The sequence below is a fragment of the Sturnira hondurensis genome, unplaced genomic scaffold (genome assembly GCF_014824575.4).
Source record: "Sturnira hondurensis isolate 20B ecotype Veracruz unplaced genomic scaffold, ASM1482457v3 Scaffold0006496, whole genome shotgun sequence".
NCBI lineage: Eukaryota > Metazoa > Chordata > Mammalia > Chiroptera > Phyllostomidae > Sturnira > Sturnira hondurensis.
The window spans coordinates 20,505,433-20,531,705 of NW_028079127.1; the positions used below are offsets into that span (position 1 = coordinate 20,505,433).

At 60.0% G+C, this 26,273-nt stretch overlaps 3 protein-coding genes across 8 annotated transcripts in view; all 3 read left to right on the top strand.

Annotated features, from left to right (window-relative positions):
- COL7A1 (collagen type VII alpha 1 chain) overlaps nucleotides 1–11,154 on the top strand; it is a 30,462-nt gene extending 19,308 nt beyond the window's left edge. For both annotated transcript variants that reach the window (XM_037049804.1, XM_037049805.1), the window contains 44 exons: nucleotides 70–123; nucleotides 310–378; nucleotides 455–499; nucleotides 612–674; nucleotides 821–865; nucleotides 1,199–1,234; nucleotides 1,354–1,389; nucleotides 1,537–1,581; nucleotides 1,800–1,832; nucleotides 1,910–1,972; nucleotides 2,064–2,099; nucleotides 2,179–2,259; nucleotides 2,796–2,864; nucleotides 2,970–3,005; nucleotides 3,079–3,120; nucleotides 3,226–3,270; nucleotides 3,359–3,403; nucleotides 4,012–4,047; nucleotides 4,130–4,189; nucleotides 4,305–4,412; nucleotides 4,586–4,657; nucleotides 4,814–4,849; nucleotides 5,145–5,204; nucleotides 5,325–5,369; nucleotides 5,579–5,614; nucleotides 5,728–5,763; nucleotides 5,844–5,900; nucleotides 6,044–6,115; nucleotides 6,588–6,659; nucleotides 6,865–6,900; nucleotides 7,145–7,225; nucleotides 7,472–7,525; nucleotides 7,599–7,652; nucleotides 7,726–7,788; nucleotides 8,207–8,269; nucleotides 8,374–8,490; nucleotides 8,668–8,745; nucleotides 8,841–8,894; nucleotides 9,043–9,091; nucleotides 9,679–9,711; nucleotides 9,859–9,945; nucleotides 10,100–10,189; nucleotides 10,324–10,521; nucleotides 10,809–11,154. In XM_037049804.1, coding sequence (XP_036905699.1) covers nucleotides 70–123; nucleotides 310–378; nucleotides 455–499; nucleotides 612–674; nucleotides 821–865; nucleotides 1,199–1,234; nucleotides 1,354–1,389; nucleotides 1,537–1,581; nucleotides 1,800–1,832; nucleotides 1,910–1,972; nucleotides 2,064–2,099; nucleotides 2,179–2,259; nucleotides 2,796–2,864; nucleotides 2,970–3,005; nucleotides 3,079–3,120; nucleotides 3,226–3,270; nucleotides 3,359–3,403; nucleotides 4,012–4,047; nucleotides 4,130–4,189; nucleotides 4,305–4,412; nucleotides 4,586–4,657; nucleotides 4,814–4,849; nucleotides 5,145–5,204; nucleotides 5,325–5,369; nucleotides 5,579–5,614; nucleotides 5,728–5,763; nucleotides 5,844–5,900; nucleotides 6,044–6,115; nucleotides 6,588–6,659; nucleotides 6,865–6,900; nucleotides 7,145–7,225; nucleotides 7,472–7,525; nucleotides 7,599–7,652; nucleotides 7,726–7,788; nucleotides 8,207–8,269; nucleotides 8,374–8,490; nucleotides 8,668–8,745; nucleotides 8,841–8,894; nucleotides 9,043–9,091; nucleotides 9,679–9,711; nucleotides 9,859–9,945; nucleotides 10,100–10,189; nucleotides 10,324–10,521; nucleotides 10,809–10,825 — 2,607 coding nt within the window. In that variant the 3' untranslated portion in view covers nucleotides 10,826–11,154. The remainder of the gene's footprint in view (nucleotides 1–69; nucleotides 124–309; nucleotides 379–454; nucleotides 500–611; nucleotides 675–820; nucleotides 866–1,198; nucleotides 1,235–1,353; nucleotides 1,390–1,536; nucleotides 1,582–1,799; nucleotides 1,833–1,909; nucleotides 1,973–2,063; nucleotides 2,100–2,178; nucleotides 2,260–2,795; nucleotides 2,865–2,969; nucleotides 3,006–3,078; nucleotides 3,121–3,225; nucleotides 3,271–3,358; nucleotides 3,404–4,011; nucleotides 4,048–4,129; nucleotides 4,190–4,304; nucleotides 4,413–4,585; nucleotides 4,658–4,813; nucleotides 4,850–5,144; nucleotides 5,205–5,324; nucleotides 5,370–5,578; nucleotides 5,615–5,727; nucleotides 5,764–5,843; nucleotides 5,901–6,043; nucleotides 6,116–6,587; nucleotides 6,660–6,864; nucleotides 6,901–7,144; nucleotides 7,226–7,471; nucleotides 7,526–7,598; nucleotides 7,653–7,725; nucleotides 7,789–8,206; nucleotides 8,270–8,373; nucleotides 8,491–8,667; nucleotides 8,746–8,840; nucleotides 8,895–9,042; nucleotides 9,092–9,678; nucleotides 9,712–9,858; nucleotides 9,946–10,099; nucleotides 10,190–10,323; nucleotides 10,522–10,808) is intronic.
- Nucleotides 11,155–12,141: 987 nt separating this feature from the next.
- UCN2 (urocortin 2) lies at nucleotides 12,142–12,531 on the top strand. The gene has a single exon (XM_037049951.1). It carries the CDS (start codon nucleotides 12,142–12,144, stop codon nucleotides 12,478–12,480), a length of 339 nt encoding a protein of 112 aa, XP_036905846.1. The 3' UTR covers nucleotides 12,481–12,531.
- A 1,381-nt stretch (nucleotides 12,532–13,912) lies between these two features.
- Nucleotides 13,913–26,273, top strand: part of PFKFB4 (6-phosphofructo-2-kinase/fructose-2,6-biphosphatase 4) — a 29,854-nt gene continuing 17,493 nt past the window's right edge. For 2 of the 5 annotated variants that reach the window (XR_005067013.1, XM_037049806.1), the window contains exons 1-3: nucleotides 17,422–17,586; nucleotides 23,173–23,289; nucleotides 23,451–23,547. Coding sequence is in view for 3 of the 5 variants with exons in the window: in XM_037049806.1 (XP_036905701.1) it covers nucleotides 17,490–17,586; nucleotides 23,173–23,289; nucleotides 23,451–23,547 (311 nt within the window). In the remaining 2 variants the exon portion in view is untranslated. Of the gene's footprint in view, nucleotides 13,994–17,421; nucleotides 17,587–18,410; nucleotides 18,496–23,172; nucleotides 23,290–23,450; nucleotides 23,548–26,273 lie in introns of those variants that run through there. The other 3 variants (XM_037049807.1, XM_037049809.1, XM_037049810.1) reach the window with 3 other exon arrangements.

The window sequence follows — 26,273 nt, forward strand, 5'->3', positions numbered from 1 at the left end:
TGCTCGCAGCCTCAGGGTGGGATGTCCTGGAGGCTGCGCTGGGCGGCCACCCGTTTCTCTTTTCTGCAGGGCAGAGATGGCGCCCCTGGACCCCCCGGTCCTCCCGGCATTCCCAGCACCACGGTGATTATCCCAGCCCTGCCCTAGGCCTGTGGCCGCTGTCACTAGGAAGCCACCATTAGCATAGGTCCCAGAAACTCCATGTGGTGTCACTGCCCCCCTGACCCCCTGGGACCCTGTGATCTGGGGTGACCCCTCCATATGCCTCTGTCACAGACACATCTCTCCCCCGTGACATTGGGCTTATAGGTGGATGTGGACAAGCTGGGACCTGGATTACCTGAAAAACAAGGACCCCCGGGGCCCAAGGGCGCCAAGGTCAGTGAGTGGGATCGACCTGGGGGCCACCTCCTGCCGTGACCCCAGGGCCTGGCTTGACATGTCATCCCCACAGGGGGAGCCAGGCAGTGACGGTGAACGAGGCCCCAAAGGAGACAGGGTGAGACCTCCCACCCCACTACCTTTCCTTTCCTCTTTGGGAGCCTGCAGGGGTGGAGTGGATGTGGCCATGTGGTGGTGACTCGGGGCTCGGCATGACACTCCCCTTGTAGGGCGGGCCAGGCATCAAGGGAGACCAGGGAGAGCCTGGAAAGAGGGGTCATGACGGCGGCCCGGTGAGTCCTCACCCACAGGCCCATGGGCCAGCACACGGCCCTTATGTGCTCTGTCTGGGCTGGAGTCTGCAGTGCCTGGGACTGCCTGGGACTGCCTGGGTTGGGGGACAGCACAGTGTGGCTGGCCTGAAACCTCTTCTCTCCAGGGTCTACCAGGAGAGCGTGGTGTGGCTGGGCCTGAAGGGAAGCCGGTAAGTGGTGGCGGGAACGCCCTGACCTGGGCTCTGTGGAGTGGCTGCCCTCTGCCACTGGCTGCCATGGGCAGGTGGCACCAGTGCTCAGCCACAGGGAGTGGGCCTGCTGCCCGCCTGTGCACATGGGTACAGGATGTCTGTGCGCATGTGTGTACATGTGCACAGGCCTGCGTGTGCTCTCCATGAGGGGCAGCCCATGGGTGCGGGGTGGTTCATGCCTGGTGGCGGGGGACAGCAGGGAAGTGGGCCTCCCAGGAAAAGACTCCCATGAGGTGGGGACAGGCCTGAGTGACACCCATTTGAGGCTCAGCAGTCCCCTTCTCTACTCAGGGTCTGCAAGGTCCAAGGGGGAGCCCTGGCCCTGTGGTGAGTACCCCATAAGCCTCCATCCTGTGCCCAACCCCCACGATGGGCAGAACTGCCTCAGTTTCCCTGGCGGAGTGGTACCACTTGACTGGCTCCTTACTACACTCTCTCTTCAACAGGGTAGCCATGGAGACCCTGGACCACCTGGTGCCCCGGTGAGTGACAGAGAGAACACTGCTTGATAGGGTGGGGCAGGGGTCAGCCCCCCCCCACCCCGATGAGTTAGGCCTTGTTTGTGTTAATCCCTGAGCCAAGTGGGATAACTCTGACCCCTGTCCCCTGCCCTTGACACTTTTCTTTAGGGTCTTGCTGGCCCCGCAGGACCCCAGGGACCATCTGGCGTGAAGGTGAGTAGAGGTGTGTGTGGGGTGGGGGTGTGGCTGGAAGGAGGAGGCGGCTCCTTCAAGCTGGGTCTGCACCAGGGTGACGTCTGCCAATCTCCTTCGATGCTACTGCCCTGGGGCTAAACTCCAAGCTGTCCCAGCTCTGGGGGCTCTGCTTGTGGGCTAGGGCTGGGGACCACCTGTCCTTCTGTGGGCTCACGTGGTCTCTGGGCTTTTGGCAGGGAGAGCCTGGGGAGACAGGACCACCAGGACGGGTGAGTGGCCTAGGTGGTGGGTCAGAGTCACAGGGAGGAGGTGGGGTCGGAACCTCGCTGACCTATTTCTCCCCCAGGGCCTGCCTGGACCAACTGGACCTGTGGGACTTCCCGGGCCTCCTGGTTCTTCAGGTCTTGTGGTGAGTGAGTCCCCTGTGGCCCTAGCAGGGACACCATGTTCCTATCCCAGATTCTCCTGTGTCCCCCTCACACGTGACTTCTCTCCCTCAGGGTCCTCAGGGGGCACCAGGTTTGCCCGGACAAGTGGTGAGTCCTGAGGGTCGGGCCTGGGCTCCAGGGGTCAGGGGGAAGCAGGCAGGCCCCTGACAGAGTTCCTTCCTCTCAGGGGGAGACGGGAAAGCCAGGAGCCCCAGGTCGTGATGGTACCAATGGCAAAGATGGAGACCGAGGAGCCCCTGGTGTGCCGGTGAGTGTTCTGGGGGAGCTTGCTGCAGGCCTGTGATGGGGCTTCTGGAGGAGCAGGAGGAAGGGGAGCAGGAGGAGGATGGAGAAGGAGGAGCAGGAGGAGAAGGAGCAGGAGGAGCAGGAGGAGGAGAAGCAGGAGGAGGAGCAGGAGGAGGAGGAGCAGGAGGAGGAGGAGAGGGAGGAGGAGAAGCAGGAGGAGAAGCAGGAGGAGGAGGAGCAGGAGGAGGAGGAGAGGGAGGAGGAGAAGCAGGAGGAGGAGCAGGAGGAGCAGGAGGAGGAGGAGCATGAGGAGGAGAAGCAGGAGGAGGAGAGGGAGGAGGAGAGGGAGGAGGAGAAGCAGGAGGAGAAGCAGGAAGAGGAGGAGCAGGAGGAGGAGGAGAGGGAGGAGGAGAAGCAGGAGGAGGAGAAGCAGGAGGAGGAGCAGGAGGAGGAAGAGCAGGAGGAGGAGCAGCAGGAGGAGGAGCAATAGGAGGAGGGGTCGGGGCTGGGCAGCCTTGGAAGGTGGTGGAGGCAGGTTCTCACACTGCTCTGCCACAGGGGTCACCAGGTCTTCCCGGCCCTGTCGGACCTAAAGGAGAGCCTGGACCCATGGGAGCCCCTGGACAGGTGATTTTTGACCTCACCCCCAGCCTAGATTGCACCACCCATCTAGGACAGCAGGGTGGGGGGAGACAGCAGGAGACGAGGTAACTCACTAGGCATTCCCCACAGGCTGTGGTCGGGCCCCCTGGAGCAAAGGGAGAGAAGGTAAGTGTGGGGGGTCTGGGGAGAGGGGCCAGTGGTGGGGCCCAGGAACCCCGCTGAGCCCTCTTCCTCACAGGGAGCCCCTGGAGCCCTTGCTGGAGACCTGGTGGGAGAGCCGGTGAGTGTGGATCCTTTACCAGCATAGTCCACCCCCACTTACGATCCTCAGCTTCCATACCATGCCCCACACTTGACCCCGTTGCTTCCTGACTCATCTCTACAGGGAGCCAAAGGCGACCGAGGACTGCCAGGGCCTCGGGGTGAGAAGGTGAGGCAGACCTGGTCCCAGGCCTGAGCACGTGGCAGGGAGGGGTAAGGTTGGGTGGCCAGACCCCCTTAGCACCCTCTCTGTGCAGGGTGAAGCCGGCCGTCCAGGGGAGCCTGGAGACCCTGGGGAAGATGTGAGTCTGGGGTTTGGGCAAGCCAGAGCCTGGGTTGAGGAGTGCAGTTGCGGACATGGGGGAGTACTCCTGGGCCCGTGCACCTGCCTGACCAAGCCTGGCTAGAGGGCCGGCGGTGTTCAGGACCCTGCTCCTGGAGCACTCCCCCCAGCTCTCGGGGCCCCATCTTTGCTTGCGTGCCTGTCCTCAGCCTTTGCTTCCCCCCCTGGTCTGATCTCCCAGGTCTCCGGCCTCTTGTTGGTCATGTTTATGCTGTCCTTTACTCCCGCCCCATCTACACTCCACGTGTCTGAATTGACACGTGTGGGTGGGGCATGTCTGAGTTCCTGCTCCTGTCCGAGTCCGCACATGTCTATGCTCACATCCCACGTGTCCGCTCTCGCGTGTGAGCACCGTGTGTTCCGTGGTCACGCCTGAGTGTTCCTCTCTGTGTGCCTCATGAGTTCTCATCCTCTCCTAGTTCCTGCACGCCAGTCCTTGGTCATGCGCCTGAGCTCCCACGTGTTCGCAATCACGTCCGTGCTCAGCGGGGACTCTTCTGGGGCCGTGTCTAAACTCTAGGTGCATGTTCTCACCCTCTCATGTGCTGTTTACTTCCCCCTGTTTAGGGCCTTAAAGGGGCTCCAGGACTCAGGGGGCAGAAGGTATGTGTGCCCCAAAGTGTCCCTGCTGGGGTTCATAGTCCTGAGACTCCACGAGCCTAATCTGACCCCTTTTACCTCGAAGGGTGACCCAGGAGTTGGGGTCCAGGGCCCCCCTGGGCCAATTGGTCCTCCAGGTCCAAAGGTAAGTTGTTGCCTCATCCCTTGTGGTGGGGGCAGTGGGCAGGTGGGAAGAAGAGGTCATTCTGGGGGAAGGGGTCCTTCTGGGACCACTACTCCCTTTGCTCTCTGTGTTCCAGGGAGACTTGGGCCCCTCTGGCCCTTCCGGCGCTCCTGGTATCGTTGGCTTCCCTGGCCAGCCAGGCCCTCGAGGAGAGATGGGTCAGCCAGGCCCCAGCGGAGAACGGGTAAGGGTGCTGGGAGCGTGTGTGCAGACGTGGCAACTTCAGGACCTCTGGAGCCAATAGCGAGTGAGGAGGAGGTGGCCTGGGCCCTGCCTCAGGGCTCCAAGTCTTGGGAGACTGAGGAGGACGAAGGTTCCCAAGTCACCTCTGCCTCTCCTGCCTCGTTTTTCTGGTAGGGTCTGGCAGGCCCTCCAGGGCGAGAGGGAGCCCCAGGTCCCTTGGGGCCGCCTGGACCACCAGGGTCAGCGGTGAGTAGGAGTGCTCCAACTCCCCACGTGTCTGATTCCTGTGTTGAAGTCTGTCCACGCTAGAATCTAGGTGGGGGCCATGCCACACTGCTCGGCCGGGCACGTGTGTGCCTTTGAGGGGTGCAAGACCCTCACCTCACCTCATTCTGCCCACAGGGAGCGCCCGGGGCCTCTGGACTCAAAGGAGACAGGGTAGATGCCACAACCCTGTTGGCGTTCTCCTGTGCCCTGTCACTTCCTTCAACCTCTACTGACACGTTACCCTCTCCGACCTCCACTGAGCTTCATCCTCCCCACCAGCTTCCATTGACCCCCGCCACCCCTCCAACCCCACTGACCCCCATCTCTCTGTCCAACCCCCACTGACCTCCATCTCCCCATCAAACCCCCACTGACTCCCATCACCCCATCCGACTCTACTGACCTGCCACAACCCTGTTGCCCACTGATTGCCCATACTCATCCCCGGTGTCCTGTTGATCTCCAGGGAGACCCTGGAGTAGGGCTGCCCGGGGCCCGTGGAGAGCGTGGGGAGCCAGGTGTCCGGGTACGTACGTCCTGCTCTGTAGCCATGCCCACTGCAGGGAGCCACACTGGGACTCCCTTTATTGCTGATCTCCTCGTTAAATCCGACTTCTGATTCAGTGAATTTGACATCGCCATCTAGGGTGAAGATGGCCACCCTGGCCAGGAGGGACCCCGAGGACTTGTGGTGGGTCCCCTTGGGGAAAGCACCAGTGGTGTGACTTTATTATTGGCCTGTACCCTTGGGGCACCCTGCAGCCCCCCACAGCCCTCTGGTTCTCCCTGTCTGCTCTCTGGTCCTTTGTCTCCTCTGCTCCCCTGGCTGCCCAGTCCTCCCCCACCCCCTGACCTGTCTCCCCATAGCCCCTTAGCTCACAGTCTTCTTCTCTCACACAGGGCCCCCCGGGCAGCCGGGGAGAGCGTGGGGAGAAGGTAAGGACATGGAGAAATGGCCTCTGCCGTGAGTGGGGGTGGGGGATAGTCTTATAATTCAGGACTTGGGGACTCACCCCTTTGGGTGAGACTCACACTCTTCCATCCAATAGGGTGACCCTGGAACAGCAGGACTAAAGGGTGACAAGGTGAGTGTGGACATGGAGGAAGGTGAGGGCAAGAGACTAAGGGTGCTCCTGACTTCTCTGACTCTTCCCCATCCACTCAGGGTGACTCGGCTATAGTTATGGGGCCTCCAGGGCCACGGGGTGCCAAGGGGGACACGGTGAGTGGGTCTGCTCTTGTGCTGACTGGGTCTCCCTTGGGTGTGGGTGGGATTCCTATGGGGGCAGGGCCAGGAGATCTGAGAGTTCAAACCCTCAGAGGGTTGAGGGGCCTCCAGCTCCTGACCCCTGACCTCTGACTTAGGGTGAACGAGGGCTACGAGGTGCAGACGGCGAGAAAGGACCTCGGGGAGACTTTGGGAGCCCTGGAGAGAAGGTACAGGGAAGTGGGGGCCACTCCATGTGAGTCCTATGGGCTGTGAGGATAAGGGGGAGTGGGGAGGGGACAGTGAGTACTGGCCTTCGAGGAATCAGAGGGGAGGGGTCTTGTGTGGGCCTATGGAGCCGCTGAGCAGGAGGGGCCTACAGAGGGCTCAGGGGCCTCAGCCAAGGTCACGAAGGGAGCTCTGGGGACAGAAAGGGTCTCCTTGGGGATTAGAGGCCCTCCAGGTAAATTTAGGGGCTCGGGGGTACGAGGGAGGGACAGGAATCTGGGTTACCTGGGGTCTGTGGCCCACGTCACTCAGTCCCTAGGGCCAGACCCCCAGCCCACCCTGCCGCGGCACAGGCGGGAAGGGCTGGGGCTGCAGGGGCAGTGGGTGGCCGTGGCACTGGGGAGCTCTGGCCCAGCTGGCAGGTTCCAAACCTCTAGCCTGGCTGGGTACTGCCTCTCCTGGTCCCTCCTCCAGGGCAGCAAGGGAGAGCCCGGTGACAAGGGTGCGGCTGGATTGCTGGGGACCCGTGGACTCACAGGACCGAAGGCAAGTGCTGCTCCAGGCACAGAGCCAACGCCACACGTCACACACGTGTCTGCTGAGTGCCGGCCACGTGTGTGTTCACACAGGATCTGGGCGGGACCCAGAGCCACCAGGCGGCTGTGCATGGAGCAGATAGGCTGGCAGGGGTCGGTCACACTGAGATAGTCACACTAAAGAGCCACCTCCCTTCCCCCTCTGTTTCCCACAGGGGCAGCCTGGTGATGCAGGGATTCCTGGTGACCCGGTGAGATGCCCTGGTCCCACAGGCCCCATTCCCCTTGTGGTGACCCCATATTCTCATGGTGTTGTCAGATGGCCCAGTGTCCCCCACCTTCAGAGTGACCCCTGTGACGGTTCCACCCTGTGGTGACCCCCTGCTGGTGGTGACCCTTGTTCTCATAGAAAATCCTGCCCCACCCATTACATCCAGACCAATTCCTGTGACCCCTCACCGGCTCCTTGACTTCATGTTGACCTCTCTCCCCCAGGGACCCCCAGGAAAGGACGGAGCCCCTGGCATCCGAGGAGACAAAGGAGAGATGGGCTTTATGGGTCCTCGGGGCCTCAAGGTGGGAAGGGGACTGGGTTTCTTTCCCTGGTCAGGAGGCCTGTTGTTGGAGGGTGAGGTGTCTGGGCTCAGAGGTCAGTATCCAGGATCAGATGCTGGGGTACCCAGAGTTGAAAGTGGTGATGTTAGGCCCAAGGTTGAAAGGGGAGAGGCTGGTGTGTCTGAGACCAGTTTGGAGAGTGGTTTGGGGCCGAGGGGTTACAGTGTGGAGTGTCCAGAAGTCATTGCCCACTGCTTTTTTCCTCAGGGTGAACGGGGGCTCAAGGGAGCCTGTGGCCTGGACGGAGAGAAGGGAGATAAGGTACAGAGGTGAGGGGATGTGGGGGGCTGCAGGGCCCGAGGCCTCAGGCTGACGCCTCCCCTGATGCCCGCAGGGAGAAGCTGGCTCCCCGGGCCGCCCCGGCCTGGCGGGACGCAAAGGAGATACGGTGAGTGCGGGCACACCCAGAACTGGGGGAGGATAGGCAGGCCAGGCCCTAGCACACGCCTTCTCTTCTCCAGGGGGAGCCCGGCGCGCCAGGCCAGGCAGGGGCCCCGGGCAAGGAGGGCCTTATGGGTCCCAAGGTACGGGATCTCCCAGTAGTGGGCAGCAGGGGAGGCAGGATGGGCAAGGAAGGTCATGGTAGGGTCACGAGAGTTTCAGGTGAAGGAAATTGGGGGGGTTGGGACACAGTGGGGGAGGGGGCTGGTCTTGAGGTTTCAGGGTGGGTCAGGGTCACAGTGGGCTTTAGGGTGGAGGGATGGGAGGTCTATGGCGGGTGGAGGAGGAGGGTAGCGGGTCAGTGTAGGAAAATTGGTGGAGTTGGGGGACATTGTAGTGGGGTTGGGGTCCTGGGTGTCGCAGTGGGTGGAGCATCCCAGGCTGGTAGGGGCACAGGTGCTTGGGTTGAGGAAGGCTGTGGCCACTGCACCCAGGCACTCACGGTGGCTGAGCTGAGGGAGGCCAGGGCAGAGGGTCTCCCATAGTCCTTTCTGTTCCCAGGGCGACCGAGGCTTTGATGGACAGTCAGGACACAAGGGTGACCAGGGCGAGAAAGGAGATCGGGTGAGTTGAGGCCAAGGTCATAGTGAACTGAGGAGACTGTGCTCTCTGGAAGTGGCTCCATCTCTGGGGGCTCTGATCACCGACCCTGACCTGTTTCTCCCCAGGGGCCCCCAGGAATCGGGGGCCTCCCAGGTCCCAGGGGCAATGATGGTGCTAGTGGTCCCCCTGGGCCACCTGGCAGTGTTGGTCCCAAAGGATCTGAAGGACTTCAGGGCCAGAAGGTGAGGGGCCCTGACTCTGACTCCTGACCCCTGAACCTCCCTGACTCTCCCAGCCTTGCTGACCTCTGATCCTGTTCCCCATCTCCCATATCCCTGCCCCAACTTCCGCACCTACAGTCCCTAACTTGCCCTATGTCTGACCCCTGTACCCCTGACCCTGGTCATTGCGCCTGACAGGGTGAGCGAGGTCCCTCTGGAGAGAGTGTGGTGGGTGCCCCTGGCGCTCCTGGGATCCCTGGAGAGAGAGGGGAACAGGTGAGTGGGGATTCCTGAGCTTGTGGTCAGAGATTGGGGTGACCTCTGGTGTTCCTGAGGTCAGAGGTCACAGCCCCATCCCCCATTGCACACAGGGGCGGCCAGGGCCTGCTGGCCCCCGGGGTGAGAAGGGAGAAGCCGCGCTGACAGTGAGTGTGCACCGGGAGGGAGGGCCCCGCCTCCTGCCCCTAGTGCCCTGACCCCTGACCTGATGCTGCCCCTCCATCATCCCTGCCTCACATGGGTCCTCCCTGGGGTCCGGGGCCCTTCATGATCCTTGTGGTCTGGTGCTCCCAGGAGGATGACATTCGGGGCTTCGTGCGTCAGGAGATGAGTCAGCACTGTGGTGAGCGAGGCCCCATGCCGTCCCAGAGCCCTAAGACAGGGTCAGGCAGGGTCCCCAGGACTTATGGGTGGCGAGGAGTCAAGGCGATGGTGGACAGGGGTGGACACGCAGGAGGACACACGTGCTTCTGGATAGGGCTTTCCCAGCGGAGAGGCCAGCAGAAGTGGGTGGACATGCAGGGGGTCAGGAGGCCCAGCACAGCCACGTGGGGGGGGATGGAGGTGGAGGCAGGGCTGCCCTCTGGGCCTGACATGGGGCATCAAACAGTGAAGGTCTGCCCCTCCTGTCCTCTGTCTGCGCCTGCTTTCACGTTGCCTCACATGCTTGTTTCTGTCACTGTCTCCCTCTCTCTTGCCCTTGGCTGACCTGTCCCAACTTCTCTCTCGTCCTTTCTGTTTCTACTCTGCATTTCTTCCCCTTTCTCGCTCCCTTTCTCTGTCTCTGCTTCCCTTCCTCTGCCTCCTCTGTTGGTCTCCCTGTCCCTCCATGTGTATCTCTTCCGCCGTGTGTGTCTCACTCGCCCTGCCTCTTTCTACCTTTGTCTCTTGCTTTCTCTGTTATCGTCCCTGCCCCTCTGCCCCTTCCAGCCTGCCAGGGCCAGTTTATCGCATCTGGATCACGTGAGTAGTTTTCTGGCATTTTCTGTTCCTGGAAATCCCCTCACCCCAGGCCCTGCCGTGCCCATCACCTGGCCCTCTCAGCAGGGGCTGGGCTGGGGTGGCCACCATGCTAACCCCAGGGCGCTGTGCCCCTGCTCCTTGCTCCAGACCCCCTCCCCAGTTACGCTGCGGACACTGCCCACAGCCAGCGCCGCCCTGTGCCCGTGCTCCGGGTCTCTCATGCTGAGGAAGAAGGTGAGGACAGCTGGACCCATGGGGCATGTGGGAGAGTGCTCCTGCACGCAGGGCACATGTGTGCACACACACAAGAGTGTGGGCTGGAGCTGGGCACCAGGAACCTGGCCCAGCGGCAGCCCCCTCACAGCACCCACTCCGTGCCCTGTGGCAGACCAAGTACCCCCAGAGGACGACGAGTATGAATACTCTGAGTACTCGGTGGAGGACTCCCTGGACCCTGAGGCCCCTTGGGACGGCGATGGTGAGGGTATTGGCTGGGCTCAGAGGGGCGTGGGGAGGGGCAGGCAAAGCTGGTTTCTGCGGACCCCTTGTCAAGCCCAGGCCCTATCTGACTGCCACCATCTCTGCTGACCTCTTGCCCCCCGTGGACCCCAGACCCCTGCTCGCTTCCACTGGACGAGGGCTCCTGTACTGCCTACACCCTGCGCTGGTACCATCGGGCTGTAGCCAGAAGTACAGAGGGCTGTCGCCCCTTCATCTACGGTGGCTGCGGAGGGAATGCCAACCGCTTCGGGACCCGTGAGGCCTGCGAGCGCCGCTGCCCGCCGCATGGTGCCCAGAGCCAGGGCAGAGGTATGGGCCTGCCCTCTGCCCCACGAGGGGCTGGGGTGTTCAGCCTGCCCAGATCAGCTCCCAGGTTAGGGTCCTGGGTCAGAAGGCCCCTTTGACTGGGGCACCTGGGACAGACCCCAAGGCCAAAGAGCTAAAGAAAGAACCCACCTGTGGAGTCTCCAGTATGGTCCCCTCTGTTCTCTCTCCTTGAAAGACCTGATAAGGAGCCCCTCCCCCACTGTCCTGCCCTGTGGCCACGTGTTCGGGAAGGTCAGGTGGCTGACACAGCTCTCAACCTGCCCCGCCAGGTGCTCTGCAGAGCTGAGGCCCAGGGGACGAGCTGAAGTTCAATGATCCCTGGAGGAGATGGCATCTCAGCAGGACACTCCTTTCCTTTCCTTGGTGCTAAAGGCTTGTGTGCCCATGAGCGCGCATGAGTCTGTCCGTCATTTCAGTGACTTGTTCCCGTGGGTCTCGCCTTCCCCCCTGTGGACAAACCCCCATTGTGGCTCCTGCCTCCCTGGCAGATGACTCAGCATGGGGGTGGGTGCGGGCAGGGAACGGATGTGACTACATCTGACCTGCCCCTTGACCCAAGCCTGTGATGACATGGTGCTGATTCTGGGGGGCATTAAAGCTGCTGTTTTGAAAGACCCTTGTTGTGGCTGCTTGGGGAGTGGGGTGTCAGGGGCAGGTTTCCCAGGGAGATCAGTGCCATCCTGCATGGGCGTGGGGTCCTGCTGTCCTATGACCCTCAGACCCCCACTTGTCCCCAGAAAGGAGTATGCAGGGAGGGGGCTGAGGGTATGTCCTCACTGCCCCCAGGAGGGGATGAATCATGGGTAGGGGCTGCCTCATGCCAGGAGACGTGGCCGCGCTGCCCCCCGCAGGGGCTGAGAGGGATAAAAGGGGCAGGTCAGGCGCAGCACAGGCGCCTGGCCCTGGGCAGCCGTGGTGGCCCTGACTCACCCCGGAGGAGGCTGCTGCTTCTGGTAGGACTGGGTCTGGGGGGGACGGGCAGCGCCTTGGGCGAGTGGAGGTTTCCGGACCTGAGGGCGCTCCGGGGGCCCCAGCTGCTTCTCCCGCTCAAGGACCCCCATCGCCACCCCTTTGTCCTGGACTCTTGCCTTGACCTCAGGCTGCCCTTTGTCCCTCCGTCTCTGTTTCTGCATCCTTATCCCCACCACAGTGTCTGGACCTGGCCTGGGTTCTTCCTCCCTTTCCTCCTGGCTCCCTCTCATCCACCTCCATCTCTTTCTCACCTTCCCTCCCTCTGTATGGATATAAATACAAGTATAAATATAAATATAATCTCTCTCTCCGCACACACACACTCATTCGCTCTTACTCTCTATCTCTGACTCCCCTCTCCCCTCACTTATCTCTGTCTCCCTCATTCTCACCCTTTTGCCTCTCCTGCCCCTTCTCTGTGTCACTCTGGTTCTCTCCTTGTCCCTCCTTCCCTGACCCCATCCCCCTCTGTCCCTGGCCTGTTTGACTTTACCTCTCAACCCTACCTACTCCTGGCCAGTCTCTCTCTCTATCGCTCTGCTTCCCCTCCGTCCCTGTCCCTGTCCCTGAGCCACAGCTGACCCCAGCCTCTGCCCTGAGCCTGTTCTCTCCTTGCAGCCTGACCACGCAATGACCAAGTGGGCTCTTCTGGTGCTGACGGCCCTGACGCTGAGCAGGGTCCCGCTTGCCCCGGCGACCCCACTGCCACCCTTCCAGCTCCAGGCTCAGAACTTTCCTCAGGCCACTCCCTGCCCTGTTGCCACGAAGAGCCCCTCAGCCGGCACCACGGGCCCCTCCACTGCTCGGAGCCACCCCAGCCCTGGCCCCCGTCCTGGCCCCCGCATCACCCTCTCACTGGACGTGGCCCTTGGCCTCCAGCGGATCCTACTGGAGCAGGCCCGGGCCAGAGCTTCGAGGGAGCAGGCAGCCGCCAATGCGCGCATCCTGGCCCACGTTGGCCGCCGCTGAGCCTGAGGGCAGGGGCCGCTTGGAGGGCAGTGGCAGGGCTGGACTTCTGCTCTGGGCACAGCGCACCTGGATGCCGCCATGTGCGGTCGCTGCCCTGTCACACCTGAGTGCTGCAGCGCGTCTGGATGGCCATGTCCAGTGACTGCCAAGCGGAGTCGTCTGCACCTGGGAGCCCCGCAGACCTGCAGCATGTCTGGTCGCTGCCATGGAAGGCTGCTGCCTGTGCAGCCTTGCTGTGTGGGGGGGCCCCACGATCACAGAGCTTCTGGACCGCGCCCTGAGTGGCCACTCTCACCCGCTCTCAGGGACCTCCACGCAGGAGCCCACCACTGCCTCTGAGACCAGCCCACCTGAGACCAGACCCGGCAGTCAGCCCTTGCCCCCACAGGCCACCACACGGAGGTGGTGGCTGATGGTCACATGCATGTTTGTGTTCCCAAGGCAGCACCCACCCTGGGTGGATGGGCTGTTGGGGGCATCTCCAGGCACAGGTGGCCATAGTGGGAAGTCTGTGGCTTTGGCAGCCTTGCCTCTGGGGATGAGTGTGTGTATGTGTGGCTGCATCTCTGATGTCTGACAGCTTCAAGTGTGTGTGACAGGTGAGGGCATGTGACAGGGCTTGGAGGAACAGGTGCTTGTCGCCCAAACCTGCATGAAGCGTGCTGAGCACACAGCCAGGCACCGTCCCAGCTGCAGCCCGGCACGCCCAGCCTCAGCCCTTGGATGCACAGGGCTCAGGAATCGCGGGCTCAGGATGCCGGCGCTTGGGCCCAGCTCTGCCCCTCCCTGAGCAAGCTGTCCTGAGTAAGTGCGCTCACCTTTCGGAGCCTGTTTCCTCATCTGTACAACAGGTGACACCGCCTCGCTTCTTGTGAGCACCGAGTGACAAGGGCACATCAAGATTCTGGCATGCAGGCGGAGCTCAATAAATGCAGTGTCAGAGACTGGAATGGCTGAGAGTCGCACAGCCGTGTGCACCCAGGCAGTGACACACGGTGGCGGCGGCACTGCTGGCTGTGCTGCCCCTCTGCCCACTCCCTGCTCCCCACACCTGGTCCCCTGGTGTGGAAGAGTAGGCTTTGCCTTAACTCGTGCGAGGGGCTCTGTTGCGGGTCCTGAGAGGGACTGACCTTCCAGATAGTGCGGACAGGTTTGCCTGAGGATGGGGCAGACACTCTGGGCGGTGTAGACAACCCCCGCTGGAGGTGAGGGCAGAAATGGGCGGTATGGACAGCTCTGCCGGGAAAGAGGCAGTACCGGAGGGAGGGTGGCTGCCTGGAGTAGGGGCACTGAGGTCGCTCTCAGTAGAAAGCAGCGGTGGGGGGCGGGCCCAAGGCGGGGCTGGGGAGGCGGGGCCACGGGTCATGCTCTTCTCCCCAGAGCCAGAGGGCGGGGTTACGGGACTCCACCAGCTGCAGGGGGCGGTACCCGGGCCAGTTGGGTTGCAGGATGGACAGAGGCACAGAAGGAGGCAGCCTCCTGACGGACCCTGGGTCAAGGAGCAGCAGGCAGGGTAGGCGCAGGGTGGTGTGGAGAGGGTGGGGATTGGGAAGTGACCTGGGGGCAGTGGGGGTGGTGCTGGATGGGGTGCAAGGTTGTTGGGGTCTCTGCAGGTAGAGGGGTGCTCTGAGGGGTATCAGCCTGTCAGTGGTCTGGAAGAGGGGGCATGCTGTAGTCTAGCGGGAGAGAGGGAGCTGGGCCAAGGGGGAGCTATAAATAGCTCCTTCCTCCAGCCCGAGGGGAGGGACAGCCAGCTGGAGTGCTCAAGGCCCTCCCTCAGGGCCCTTCGATAGCCTCTGGGTGCCCCATCAGGGGTCACACCAGTTTGGGGAGGTTCAGAGGTTCATCTGGGAAGTTTTTCGTATGATTCTGCTTTAGCACTTAAAGCAGCATTTCTACGGCACCTACTGTGGGCTTTGTGCCCATCCTGAGCTGCACTAAGCGCCTACTGTGTGCCCTGTGCCCTAGGGGGTCATGAGCCTCTTGGAGCCCTTTCTGTGTTTCCTGGCTGGTTCTGAGTCACAGTGAGCACCACTGTGCTCCCTGTGCCAGGCTGGAAGCAGCAAGTGCAGATAAGGGTTCCCGGGCCACTTGGTCACATGGCCCTATGCCTCCAAATTGGAACCTCACACCTCCTGTGAGCTCTGGGCGCAGGGAGGCACAGGGGATGATCCTTGGCCAGAAATGGCCAGAGGAAGCTCAAACTCCTGAGAACTCCCTGAACCACCCAGTGGCAGCAGAGAGGACAGGAGGAAGGGAATAAAGGGGAAGGAAGGCAGCAGAGAGCAGCCGGCCCCAGGCGCAAGGCCTGTCAGCGTGTGCACACACTTGCTTCAATGTGTGGGTCTGTGTGGTATTCGCCGAGGTCCCTGGGGCCTCATGCTGCAAAGGGTGGCTTGGTGGCTGGCCAGGGCTGGCCCTCAGGTACAGGACAGCAGAGTTTGAGCACTGAGAATTGAGGGTTGAGGACTCCAGCCACTCCACAGCTGTGGCCTGGGACACGGGAGCAGGTCCATTGGTCAGTGCAGAGGGCACCACAGGAGGCAACCAGGGCCAGGCAAGGTGGGTTCATGGTGGGGAGACTGAGTAGGACATGTGCACACATGAGTGCATACTGACATCCTGGCACACTTTCCACGGACAGCTGGCTCACTTTGGGGTGGCCCCAAGGAGACAAAAGCTTTGAGGGCACCTACTGACGCTGAGGGCGAGAAAGCCAGGAGAGCACTTCAATGGAGGGAGCGCACGGTAGCCCAGGCCAGGAGGTGGAAGTGCGGCAGGGCAAGGTGTGGGCCCTGAGGTTCAGCTGCAAGTTGCCGGGAGACCATCCTGCTGGGGTGGGGCGGGGCTGGCTCTGCAGCACGACTCCCCTTCCTCAGCTTCTCCCTGAGAAACGGGGCCATGGCAGGGCACATGGGGAGTATCCTCAGAGCAGACGTGAACCCTGGCCTTGGGGAGGGGCCCAGGCTCCTGCGGCTGACCTGTGGCCTCCTACTGGAATCCAGGACTTGGGAGGGTATGTCTGAGTCAGCACAGGCTGTTTGGAGAAGAGTGGGAGGTGAGAGCTGCTGCACTTCCTCGGAAGCCAGACTCAGCCTCTCTGGGTGTGGAGGTGGCTCCCCAGACAGGGCCCTGGGAAGAAGTGCCCTGCCCTGGTTGTCTCCTACCCCGAGCCTTTGAGCACATCCTCAGAGAGGTGGGGAGGAGCACAGGCAGGCCTGAGGAGGTGCTGGGTGTTTGTGGGTGTGAGAGGAGGCGGCCTTTGCAGTGAGTGTGGGGGGATGGACAGGGTGTAGGCATACGGTAACAAGGTCTCTAAGGCCAGAGTGGCCCCAGGATGACCTTGGCAGTGGCCAGGAGACAGAATGGTTGGCTGTGCCAGAAACAGAAAATGAGTGGCTTTGGGGGAGAAGGAAGCAGAAGGGTGGTCATGAAGGGTTTCCTGCTCATCAGAGGCCACACATGAGTGTGCTCAGAGGTGCTGGGTGTGGGGTGGAGGGAGGTGGGGGTGGACCCTGCAGGGGAAGGGGGAAGTGGCCGAAGCTGTCTGAGGTAGGGCATCCCCAGGGGAGGCAGCTAGAGCTGGTTTCAGGGAGGGTCTAGGTGGCCTCCCAGCACGAGGACCTCCTGATCCTTCATTTCCTGGGAGGCAGGTAGGCCATCTGTGTCAGAGCCAGCCTAAGCTTCCTTGCCAGGCTCTGAAGGGCTGGGTGGTGATTTGGAGCACTAACTCAAGGCAGGGGTGTGGTGAAGAGGGCTGAGGGGGGGTTGCAGCACCTTCAGTGTACTGGGGTGACCCTCCCTTGCTCACACCCCTAGCACCTGGCTCCTGACCGGGCACAGTTTGGTCAGAGGGAACTCCAGGTAGGGTACAGTGATCCTGTCAGGGGGAGTGATGGAGGGCCTTGCTGGAGGGCTGTGTGACAGGTTCAGCAGGGGCCCCAGGGCAGAAAACGTCCAAAGCTTGGAGCGGCTGAGTGATGACAGCAGAGTGGCCCAGGGGTTTCTGAGCCTCCAGCCTCCTGCCTTGCTTCCACTGCGTTTTAAGAGACAGTTGACAGCAGGGTAATAAATAATAACATGAATGTGCTTTAGAGTGGATTTTTTGGACACTGACACGTTTACTCTATACCAGGATCTTGTAAGATTGATGACCTGCACATTCCGTTTTCAGTGGAGTCCCCACAGAGCTTGGTTATGTCCCACTCCCACTAGCATCCCACTCACTTGCTCCAGGTTGCCTGGGGTTTAGCCTGAGCTCCCCAGCAGCTAAGGCAAAAGGAGAAACACGATCAAGTTTGAAATATTTCCTGGGTCCCCGTCCATGAGGTAAAGGAACGTTTTTAGCATGGTGGAGCGGATCGCTCCTGTGGGCTGGGGGAAAATCCCGGGACTTGGAGCAGACGGGAGGGTCGGGGCAGAGGGGAGTTGACAGTTGGGACGTCAGGCCAGTGATTACAGTCGCGCAGAGGCCTCTAGGCTGGTCCTGACCAATCAAGCCTCGCGTGTCACGTAGACTGTGCCCCACTGCAGGTAGTCCTCCCTCCTGGGGTCCCTGAGGTCCCGCGTGGTAAGGAGAGAAATTTCAGATTCCTTGGGGCGAGGCGGCGATTGCCCCGGGAGTGGCCTTAGGAGAGACCCCTGGAAGTCAGCGCGGTCGCGTTGGGTGTGCTGGACCTGTTCACCCGAGGCTGGGCCTGCACCCCCACCCCCTCCCGCCCCAGGACTTGGGCCCGGAGGGATTTGGGCATGCGCTGCCGTATTCCCGCAGGAAGGGCAGGCCCACAGAGGTCCGGCTGGTCCGCGAGTTGGGCATGCGCCGCGGAGGCCCGGCCCTCTTTAGTTAGGGTGGAGCCTGCTCGGTCTGGGGCGGGGCCTGCGGGGTGCTGGCCTTACATCACGCGGCGGGGAGGAGAGGCGGGGCCGAGGGGCGGGGTCTCTAGTGGCACCAGTTGGCCAGGCTTTTGGGGCTCGGGAACCGCGCACTCCCGACTCCTCCCGCCTCCGGGATGGCATCCCCAAGGGAATTGACTCAAAACCCCCTGAAAAAGATCTGGATGCCGTACAGCAACGGGCGGCCCGCCCTGCACGCCTGCCAGCGCGGTGGTGAGGCGGGGTCCCCGGGGAGCGGGGAGGGCCGTCCACGGGGATGGGTGGATAGGGCGGCCTGGGCAGTGGTCTCGCATGGAGAGGGGGCCGAGAACTGGTGCGGATCGGGGGACAGGTGAGGATGCCTAGACTGGTGGGAGGGGAGCAGAAACAGGTGGTGGGTCGGGGACAGGTGTGGCAGGGCAGGAGACGGAAACAGGGATGTGGGGAAATCTTGGCTCCTTGGGGACTAGGTCTTGACGTCTTCACCTCTGGGAGAGGCCCCAGCCCCTTAGCACTTCAGTGTCCCCACTGCCTCAGGCCAGGGGAGGACCTGGAGTCCTTGCCCTGTCCTCTCCGCTGGCCAGAGAGCGTGGGCCTGGTAATTGGACCGGGTCTGAGCTGTGTCGACCCTAGAGAAATTGCTTGGCCTCTCTGAGTCCAGAACTTTCAAAGGCCCAAGTGTAGGCTAGCCCTGCAGTGGGAAGGAGGCTTGCCCCTTGGCCTTCACCACCCACCTCTTCACCTAAAATCGAGTTTTGGGAGGAAGGTCAAGGATGTGCAACTTTGACTAGGATAGAGGGCGAGGGCACTGTGCTGTACCGGCCTGTCTTTGTGTCCAGGGGTGTGGAAGCACTCCAGTGGGATCATGGGTAAATGGTAACATTTGGGGTGAAACATGTAGGAGCCATGCTGAAATTCGCACTGTTAAGGGGCTCACCTTTCCTGGGGTCCTGGGCGTTTAATCCACTGCCTTGACTTTTTACATGTCCTTAAGTGAGTCTGCAACCTTCTTATTATGAAGAAAAACAAAGATTTGTTTTAGGAGTAGTGAAACATTGTGACGAATTTGCAAGTTGGCAAGGACCTCAGAGAACATCTAGTCCAACTCCTGGTACACGTATGGAGTGGAGATCAGGAGACTGGGTATGTGTGAGGGTCTCCGGGCACACTCCTGACCTCTGCTGCTTGGGCCTGATAAGGGAGGGGAAAGCATTCGTCTGGCTTGGAGGCCAGTCCAGGGCCTTGGCTTTGACCGTGATGTGAGTCCTAGGGAAGAAGTGTGTATCTCTCCTTCCGCACTGTGAGTCCTGACAGGCGGTGGCCATGGCTTTGACCATGATATAGGTCCTGATGGGGGATGGAGCCTGTGATTATACTTTTAGTCCCGGGCCCATGGCTTTCCATGCAGTGCTCTGAGTCCTCCTTCCAGGCTTTTCTGGAGGTGTGGAGGCTGAGGCCCCTCTTCTGTGCTCCTGGCCACTCTGTGTTAGGGCTGCATTGTCTGCACTATGTGGTAGCTGCTGTTCTCACACAGAGGAAGGAGTAAGAATCTGGACTTTGGAGGCAGGAACACTCAAGCTGTCTCCTGGCTCCAGTGGGTGACCTTGGGCAGAAAGCTGAGCCTCTAGGCCTCGGGCCCCTCGCTTGTGGAATGAGACTGTCACCATCCTGCTCCATGAACTTGGGGTGAGCCTCTTAATGAGTGGGTGCTCAGTAGGGGGTTGCTGGCCATTTTGTAATCTCACCACTCTTTGTTCACCTCTTGTCACCTCAAAGTCTAGGACTGAAGCATCAGCTCTGAGCTAACCCCCATTACAGGTAGGAAGGGAGCTGCAGCCCAGTGGTGAAGGGACTTGCCGAGATCTCACAGCCCCTTGGGCAGAGTCTATATTCTTCCAAGCTCCAAGTCTGTGATGAAAGTATGGCTCTGGCTTGGGCAGAAGGGCTCATGCCCGTCACACTGTGTTGCAGTGGGTGGGACTGTGGGCTGGCCTAACATCCCAGGTGCTTCCTGGAGAAGGAAGTGGCACCCAAGAGGCCAAAGATGAGACCTGCAGATTGTGTGGGGGTTTGGGCCCCAGGTTAGGGTCCCAGAATTCACAGCAGGGTGTGACTCAGCAGCGAGCGAACTTGGAGATGGAGCCTGTGTGTGCAGCAGGTCCATTCCCCGGAGGCTGCATTCCTGCAGCCTTTATGCTCTACAAAGCGGACCTATGACTGGTAGGAGGGCCACGAGGACAGGTGTGGACCTGAGGGTGGGTGGTGCATAGGAGTCCACTCGATCTCAGGCGTTTGCAGAGAAGAGGGTGCGGGGCTCACGGCTGGTCTATGCTGTGTGATAGGTTGTCCTCTGGGCACCCGAGGCTGATTGGTGGCTGTGGGACATCCTGTGCTTCCTCCACCCCCACTTCTCATTAGCGATTCTTCCTCCTTTTGATAAAATCAGAGTTACACCTGAGGTTGGGAAGCTGTTACCTCCCTCATCACTGACCCCTCAGCACCTGGAGGTGCTTTGAGGGGCAGGTGAGGCAGGGATGAAGAGGGGACTCAGGAAGCGCAGCAGAAAGGACTGGTGGCTTTTCGTAGCTAAAAGGTGGCAAGACTCTTCCTGGGTGTGGACATGAGTGGGGTGTGTACAACACAGTAGGAGAGGTGACTTTCTGTCCCCTCCAAACAGGACAGTGATGTACAGGAGCTCCTCCTTCCCCTGCCTGGCCCAGGGAAGTGGAGCAGGCACAGCTCAGGAATCAGTTCTGGAACCCACTTCAAGGACTTGTGGCTGTCCCTGGAGTGGCCTCACCAGAAAGTGTTCATTGTTCAGCACGAGGCTTGTCTCAGGCCTCTTGCGTGCTCGGGTTCCTGTGGTCTTGAACAAATGTACAGGAAGAGGAACTAGAGAGGGAAGCCAAGTGACATGCTTTCAGATTTCCTTCCTCACATACCCGATGTCCTAAAAAGTGTGTCCTGCTGTCCTGCTGCTCATTGTCAGGGTCCTTGAGGGCCGAGAGCTGCATGTCCCGGCTCACCTGCGTGCTCTGTGTTCCGATGCAGTTGGGTCTGCCGCCCCATACCCCCCTGTGGGCTTTAGTTTGCAACCTCTGGCACTTTCCCAGTGTTTTGCTGTTGGAAGCAGAGCTGTTGTGAAGAGACTTGTACTTTGACTTTTCTTTTTGGTCATTTCTTTGGGAGCTTATCTTGAGGAACAGAAGTAATAGGTAATTTATTGCTCTTGTTTTGCACCCAGCCCGGATTTGCTGCCCTGCCTGCCCACTGTGGCTGTGCACACAGGGTGGGGGGGGCGTGCTGAGCAGACCCCTTGTGGGGAGGCGAAGGTGTCTCTGGGAAGATAGATGAAGAGGGGATGCAGGACCCCAGTCCTGAGACTGTAGAGGAACCCTCCAGGGTGCAGTGGGAAGAGGTAGCATCGCCATAGGGAGCAGGATGGGTGCAGGTTCTCCCCCACAGTTAGTCGCCATGCACTGCCCTGGTTCGTAGCCATGTGCCACCCTGGTTAGTAGCCACGCGCTGCCCTGCAGTTGCCTGAGAGCCCCGGCCGGCTAGCTAGAAATTGTGCAAATGGCACAGGGCCCACTGTGGCTGGCCTTGAGGACACAGGGCCTTGCCTAACTTGTTTTTCTCTCTCATTAGCTAATGCTGAGGGTTTTTTTCGCAAGTTCCCTCACTCTTGCTCACCTTCTGTTCCGTGGGATTCCCTCCTGTCCTTCTCTGGGGCTCATTGTTTGTGTTACCTTTGCCCACAGTGGTGATGGTGCTCACACTGGGGAGTAGGGCCCTTTACTTCCCCTTGGGGACAGGAGTGGCTACACACCCAAGTCCCCAAGAGCAGCTGGCACTGAGGTACACCTGTGTCCTTAGCCTGGCGTGCTGCCACGGTATGTTTCTTTATTTATTTTAAAGATTTTACTTATTTATTTTTAGAAAGGGGAAGGGAGGGAGAAAGAGAGGGAGAAAAACATTGACGTGAGAGAGAAACATCAATCAACCGCCTCTTAACAGCCCCAGCTGGGGACCTGGCCTGCAACCCAGGCATGTCCCCTGACTGGGAATCAAACAGGTGACCCTTCTGTTGGCAGGAGGATGCCCACCCCACTGAGCCACGCCAGTCAGGGCCAGAAGCACTTTTACTTGGAGATAGTGCTGGACCTCCCTGAGGGACTGATTATCAACCGATCTTATAGGTTCCGACAGAGTCAAGATAAGAACTCTGGTCTCTCTGACTCTTGACCCCCAGGCAGGGCTGGCCCTGGGGCCACTGTGCTTCAGCCAGAGGGTTGGGGGGTCGGGCCTGGCAGTCTGTCTAAGGAGGGCTACCAGGTAAGGGCACTGGCAGAGCCTCAGGGATCAAAGAAGGGCCCTGACAGGTCCCCACATCTGTCCATCTCTGTCTGCTGTGGTGTCACCTGGCCCAGTTCCTGAGGTCAACGAAAGGGAAGCTTCCTGCAGCATCTCAGCAGAGACCACACTGAAGGCTGAGCCAGGTCACATTCTGCTGCTTTGGTGTCTGTCCCAGCAGGCCAGGGAGTCAGGGGGGCTGTGGCCAGACCCTTCCTTCCCCACCTCCAGCCTGGCAGCATCTCTGATTGGCACACGGTCCTGGTGGCACATGGGGTGGTGGGGGTGGGCTCTCACTGGATCTGCCGTTGCAGACATTGGCCTGGGTCTCAGGTCTCAGCCCCTTGCAGCCCTCACCCTGCTGGGTTTCGAGATGCTTCCCTCCACCCTCCTGTCCATACATTTTGAGAACCGACTCTGTGTCAGACCAAAGGATCCCAAATGGCTCAGACACTGTGGGGTCGCTTTCACTCCAAGTAACAGGTCGTGGGGCACAGACTCCTTAGTGAGATCACTGGGACTGGGGACAGAGTGCACCGGGTGGGCACGGGGGTGCCAAGGAGGAAGGCCAGTTTCTGAGTTGGGCTGTGCACGGTGAAGAGAAGCTCACCCGGGAGAGTGCGCAGCGGCACCGTGCGCTGGGAATGCAGAGTGCCCGTGGGCTTCCCGGATGGCGGCTCAGTGTGGGAAGCCCCCGGGCTCGGGCTCTGCCCTGCTGGCCGTGGGACTCCCCAGTGGCATGGCAGGTCCAGCTTTGTGTCTGGTGATGCACAGCAGGGGAGGTCCCACTGTGCCTGCTGGAGCCCGGGCAGCCTTGGGGAGTGGGGGTGTGGGGGGAGGAACGAACTCTCCTCTACACCCAAGGGTCATCTGCCTGGCCTGACAATCAGACATGAGACAGGTTAGCAAGAGAAAACAACCAAATTAAATACATGCATATGTACACACGAGAGCCCCATGGACGCGAGAGGTTCCGAGGGGGACTGAGGGTAGAGAAGACAGCCTGAGCTAGAGAGGAGGCACTGCGCCTTGCGGGCCTCAGCGGGTAACGGCAGGAGGCTGAGAAGAACTGGCCTTTAGTAAACAGACGTTTGCCCTGCCCTGCAGATAGGTTGAAAGAAGTTATCTCTGATAAAAGTTTGTGGGCAAGGCCTGCAGTTCAAATTCTCTGTAGTTAATGGGGCCTAGGCAGAAGATTCTCTTGAGCCTGTAGCTAAAGCTGCCTTTCGCTCAAAGCCATCTGCATACCACAGAGGCACATGTTGGGGTGACTTATTTTGCACCCCCACAGGAGCAAGCCAGTGGTGGCTTTAGGTCAGGGCCTGGGGGCGCTCAGGGAACTGTGTGATGGGAAGAGGCTTGGGAAGCGTATCTGAGGCCAGTCCTGTGCTGAGAGGGAGCGAGGCGCCCGCCCCCCCCCCGGGAGGGGTCCTGACCCTTGTCTGACCCGTGCCCCTTGCTTTTCAGTCTGCGTGACCAACTGCCCCACGCTCATCGTCATGGTGGGCCTGCCAGCCAGGGGCAAAACGTACATCTCTAAAAAGCTGACTCGCTACCTGAACTGGATTGGTGTGCCCACGCGGGGTGAGGCTTGGCCTTGGCTTTCCAAGTGGGCATTGGGGCCGTGTGTGTGGGGCGGATGAGAGATGGCTAGACTGTTGTGGCACCTGGGGTAGGTCCAGCTCACAAGTCGGGGGGCTAGGGGGTTGCTGTCCGGTGAAAGCTGAGCCTTTTCTTTCCCCCAGAGTTCAACGTTGGCCAATATCGCCGGAACGTGGTCAGGACGTACACCTCCTTCGAGTTCTTCCTTCCAGACAACGAAGAGGGCCTGAAGATCAGGAGGTGAGTGGGAGTGCGTGTGTGAACGGAGTGGGCCCTGGAGCCTCTGGAGGCGAGTTGTTGAAGATGGCAGAGCTGCTCCTGAGCCCTGGCCTTGCTGTGCCCCCGCTGGCTGTGACAGGGCTGGGCTCTTGACTGCTCAGGTGTGATAGGGTTAGGGATGGGATGGGTTTGGGGACCAGGAGAGGGGGTTTGTGGTTTCTTGGTGTCCAGCCCTCCTCTGCTCTGCCCTGCCCTGCCCTGGTGTTAATGAGCCCTTGGCCAAGGGAAGGGAGGACAGGGCCTCAGGGAGGTGGCGGAGGCTCAGCCAGGGCAGGGGAGGGCCACCCTCCATGGGGGGAGTCGAGTGGATATGTGGGTACTGTCCTCAGGGATCGGGCAGAGCAGGAGGGCGACCACCTCCTGGGGCCTCACAATGCAGAAGGATCAGGCTCGGAACTGGGGCCTTTCCTCCCTTGCCCCAGAAGTCCCATCCTATGCAGTTGGAGGATGGCTAGCATGTGCTTGGCATGTGTGGGATAGACCTTGACCTGGCTTTGCAGTGCTGGGTGACTGGTTCACACTCCTGCTGTTATTCTCCAGGGGAAAATTTGCATATGATCCCCACCCCTCCCCCACCCCACCTCAACTGAGTCCCTTCTCCAGAGAAGCTGAGCACCAGCCTGTATCTGAGGACCTGCACTATGTTCTTCTTGTCTGGTGTCAGCTGAGGGATCGGAAGTGTACTTGCCCTTCGTGGGGCCCAGCCCTTTCGGTAGGGCATGGGGCAGAGGTTGGCCCAGCTCTCCTAACAGCCCCCAGTCAAACATGGCCCCAGGCCAGAGGTCCCCTAGGCCTGGACTCTAGGCAGCCAGCTCTCTCTCTGGCTACCAGGTGGTAAGAGCTCCCCAGCGTGGACCCCGGCCTTCTGACGGGTTTTTGGCTCTTGGGTCAATGGGTTGGGCCAGGCTGCTTGGTTCATCCTCCAAATGAACCAAGAAGGGAGGGGGCGTCAGACATTCAGGCCTCTGTGGCCGAATTGTGGGTCAAACTCAAGGCTGTACCCTCTGGTGTTATGGACCCAGACAAAAGGGAGGGGACTGATAGTTGAACTTCTGCTATGTGCTGGGTGTGTGATGGCCATTGTCACCCACCCCCATTTTACAGATGGGGAAATTGAGGCTCAGAAGTCTCATACAAGATGACAAGTTATTTGACACATCCCATGGGTACACATGGGTTCACACACACAGTCATGTGTGCACCTATACGTATAAATAATCAGACTCATGCATGTGCAGTCAAGATCACATAGCATGCAAGGACACATACAAACCTCATGTGCACAGCACAGCACACTTGTTCTCACCTGTGTAGACATATCACACTCAGGCATGGTGTAGGGGGTTCCCCAAGATCACCCCAGATTCTGTGATCTGCTAGGATCTCAGCATGTGGCCATACTCTCAGCTAAAGTTTATTACACAAAATGATACAAAGCGTCAGCAAAGGGGAGGGGCCAATGGGTTGAAGTTTGGAGCAAACCAGCTTCCCACAGTCCTCTGCCCCAGACTCAGACAGGGTGCGCTTAGGTCCTCTGGCATGAACTTGGACAACATGCGTGAAGTGTTTTCGGCCAGGCCAGCTCACCACAGATGCGTGTCTGGGGTTTGTCAGGGCCGGTCATGCATGCACTCCGTGCCTCTCGCACACCAGAGTTTCAGAATTCCGAAAGGAAAGTGAGTGTTCCGTGTAGACCGTATTGTTTGCCTAAACTGTCCAGGAAACTTTTTTTCATCTTCATCCAAGTATGTTTTTATTGATTTTAGAGAGAGAGGAAGGGAAATAGAAACACAATGATGTGAGAGAGAAACATCTAAAAAAAAAAAATGAGACTTCCGCCAAGATGGAGGCATAGGTGGAAACACTGTGCCTTCTCCCACAACCAAGTTTGAATACAACAAAGGTTTGGAGAAACAAAGACACAACCAAACGACAGAAAATTGAATTATACGGAAGTCCGACTACATCTAACCGTTCAACGGGGACGGTAAGAGGGGCGGAGCCAGCAGCGAGCAGGGTCGGGCAGGACAGGGCCCCCGACCCAGGCGCCCAGGCAGACAGGAACCAGTTGGGGTGCGGGGCAGACCGCGGGCGCATATTCGCGCACAGTGAGACAGACCACGCAGGCCCCAGGGGGCGAGGGCTGACGGCGGTGGCACACTCGAGTGCAGTGGGACGAAACGCGTGGGCCCGGTGACTGACGGCAGCAACTGCGGCACCGGTGAGGGCCGTGGCGGCAGGTGGCAGACAGGACGCCATAGTCCCTCTTTGACCCCGCACCCACATACAGCGTCACAACCCAGCGACTTAGTTGCCCTGCAAGACCAGTGAGAGCCATTGTCCCTCTTTGACCCCGCCCCCACCTACAACGTCACAACCCAGCGACTGAGTTGCCCTGTTCTAGTGAACACTTTAGGGCTCTGATCCTGCTATGGAACAGGCACGAACAACCCGAAAGATGGCACAAGAAAAACTCAAAGTCCCAGAGCCAATAACTCTAAGCGACCGAGAAATTGCCAGCCTCTCAGAAGCACAATTCAGGACACTATTTATCAGGATGCTCACAGAACTGGTTGATTATAGTCACAAATTAGAGGAACAAAGTTACAAATTAGAGGAACGTGTGAGGGCTGGACTGATTGAAATGAAGGGAGATGCACAGGAAACCAATAGTGATGGAAAGGAAA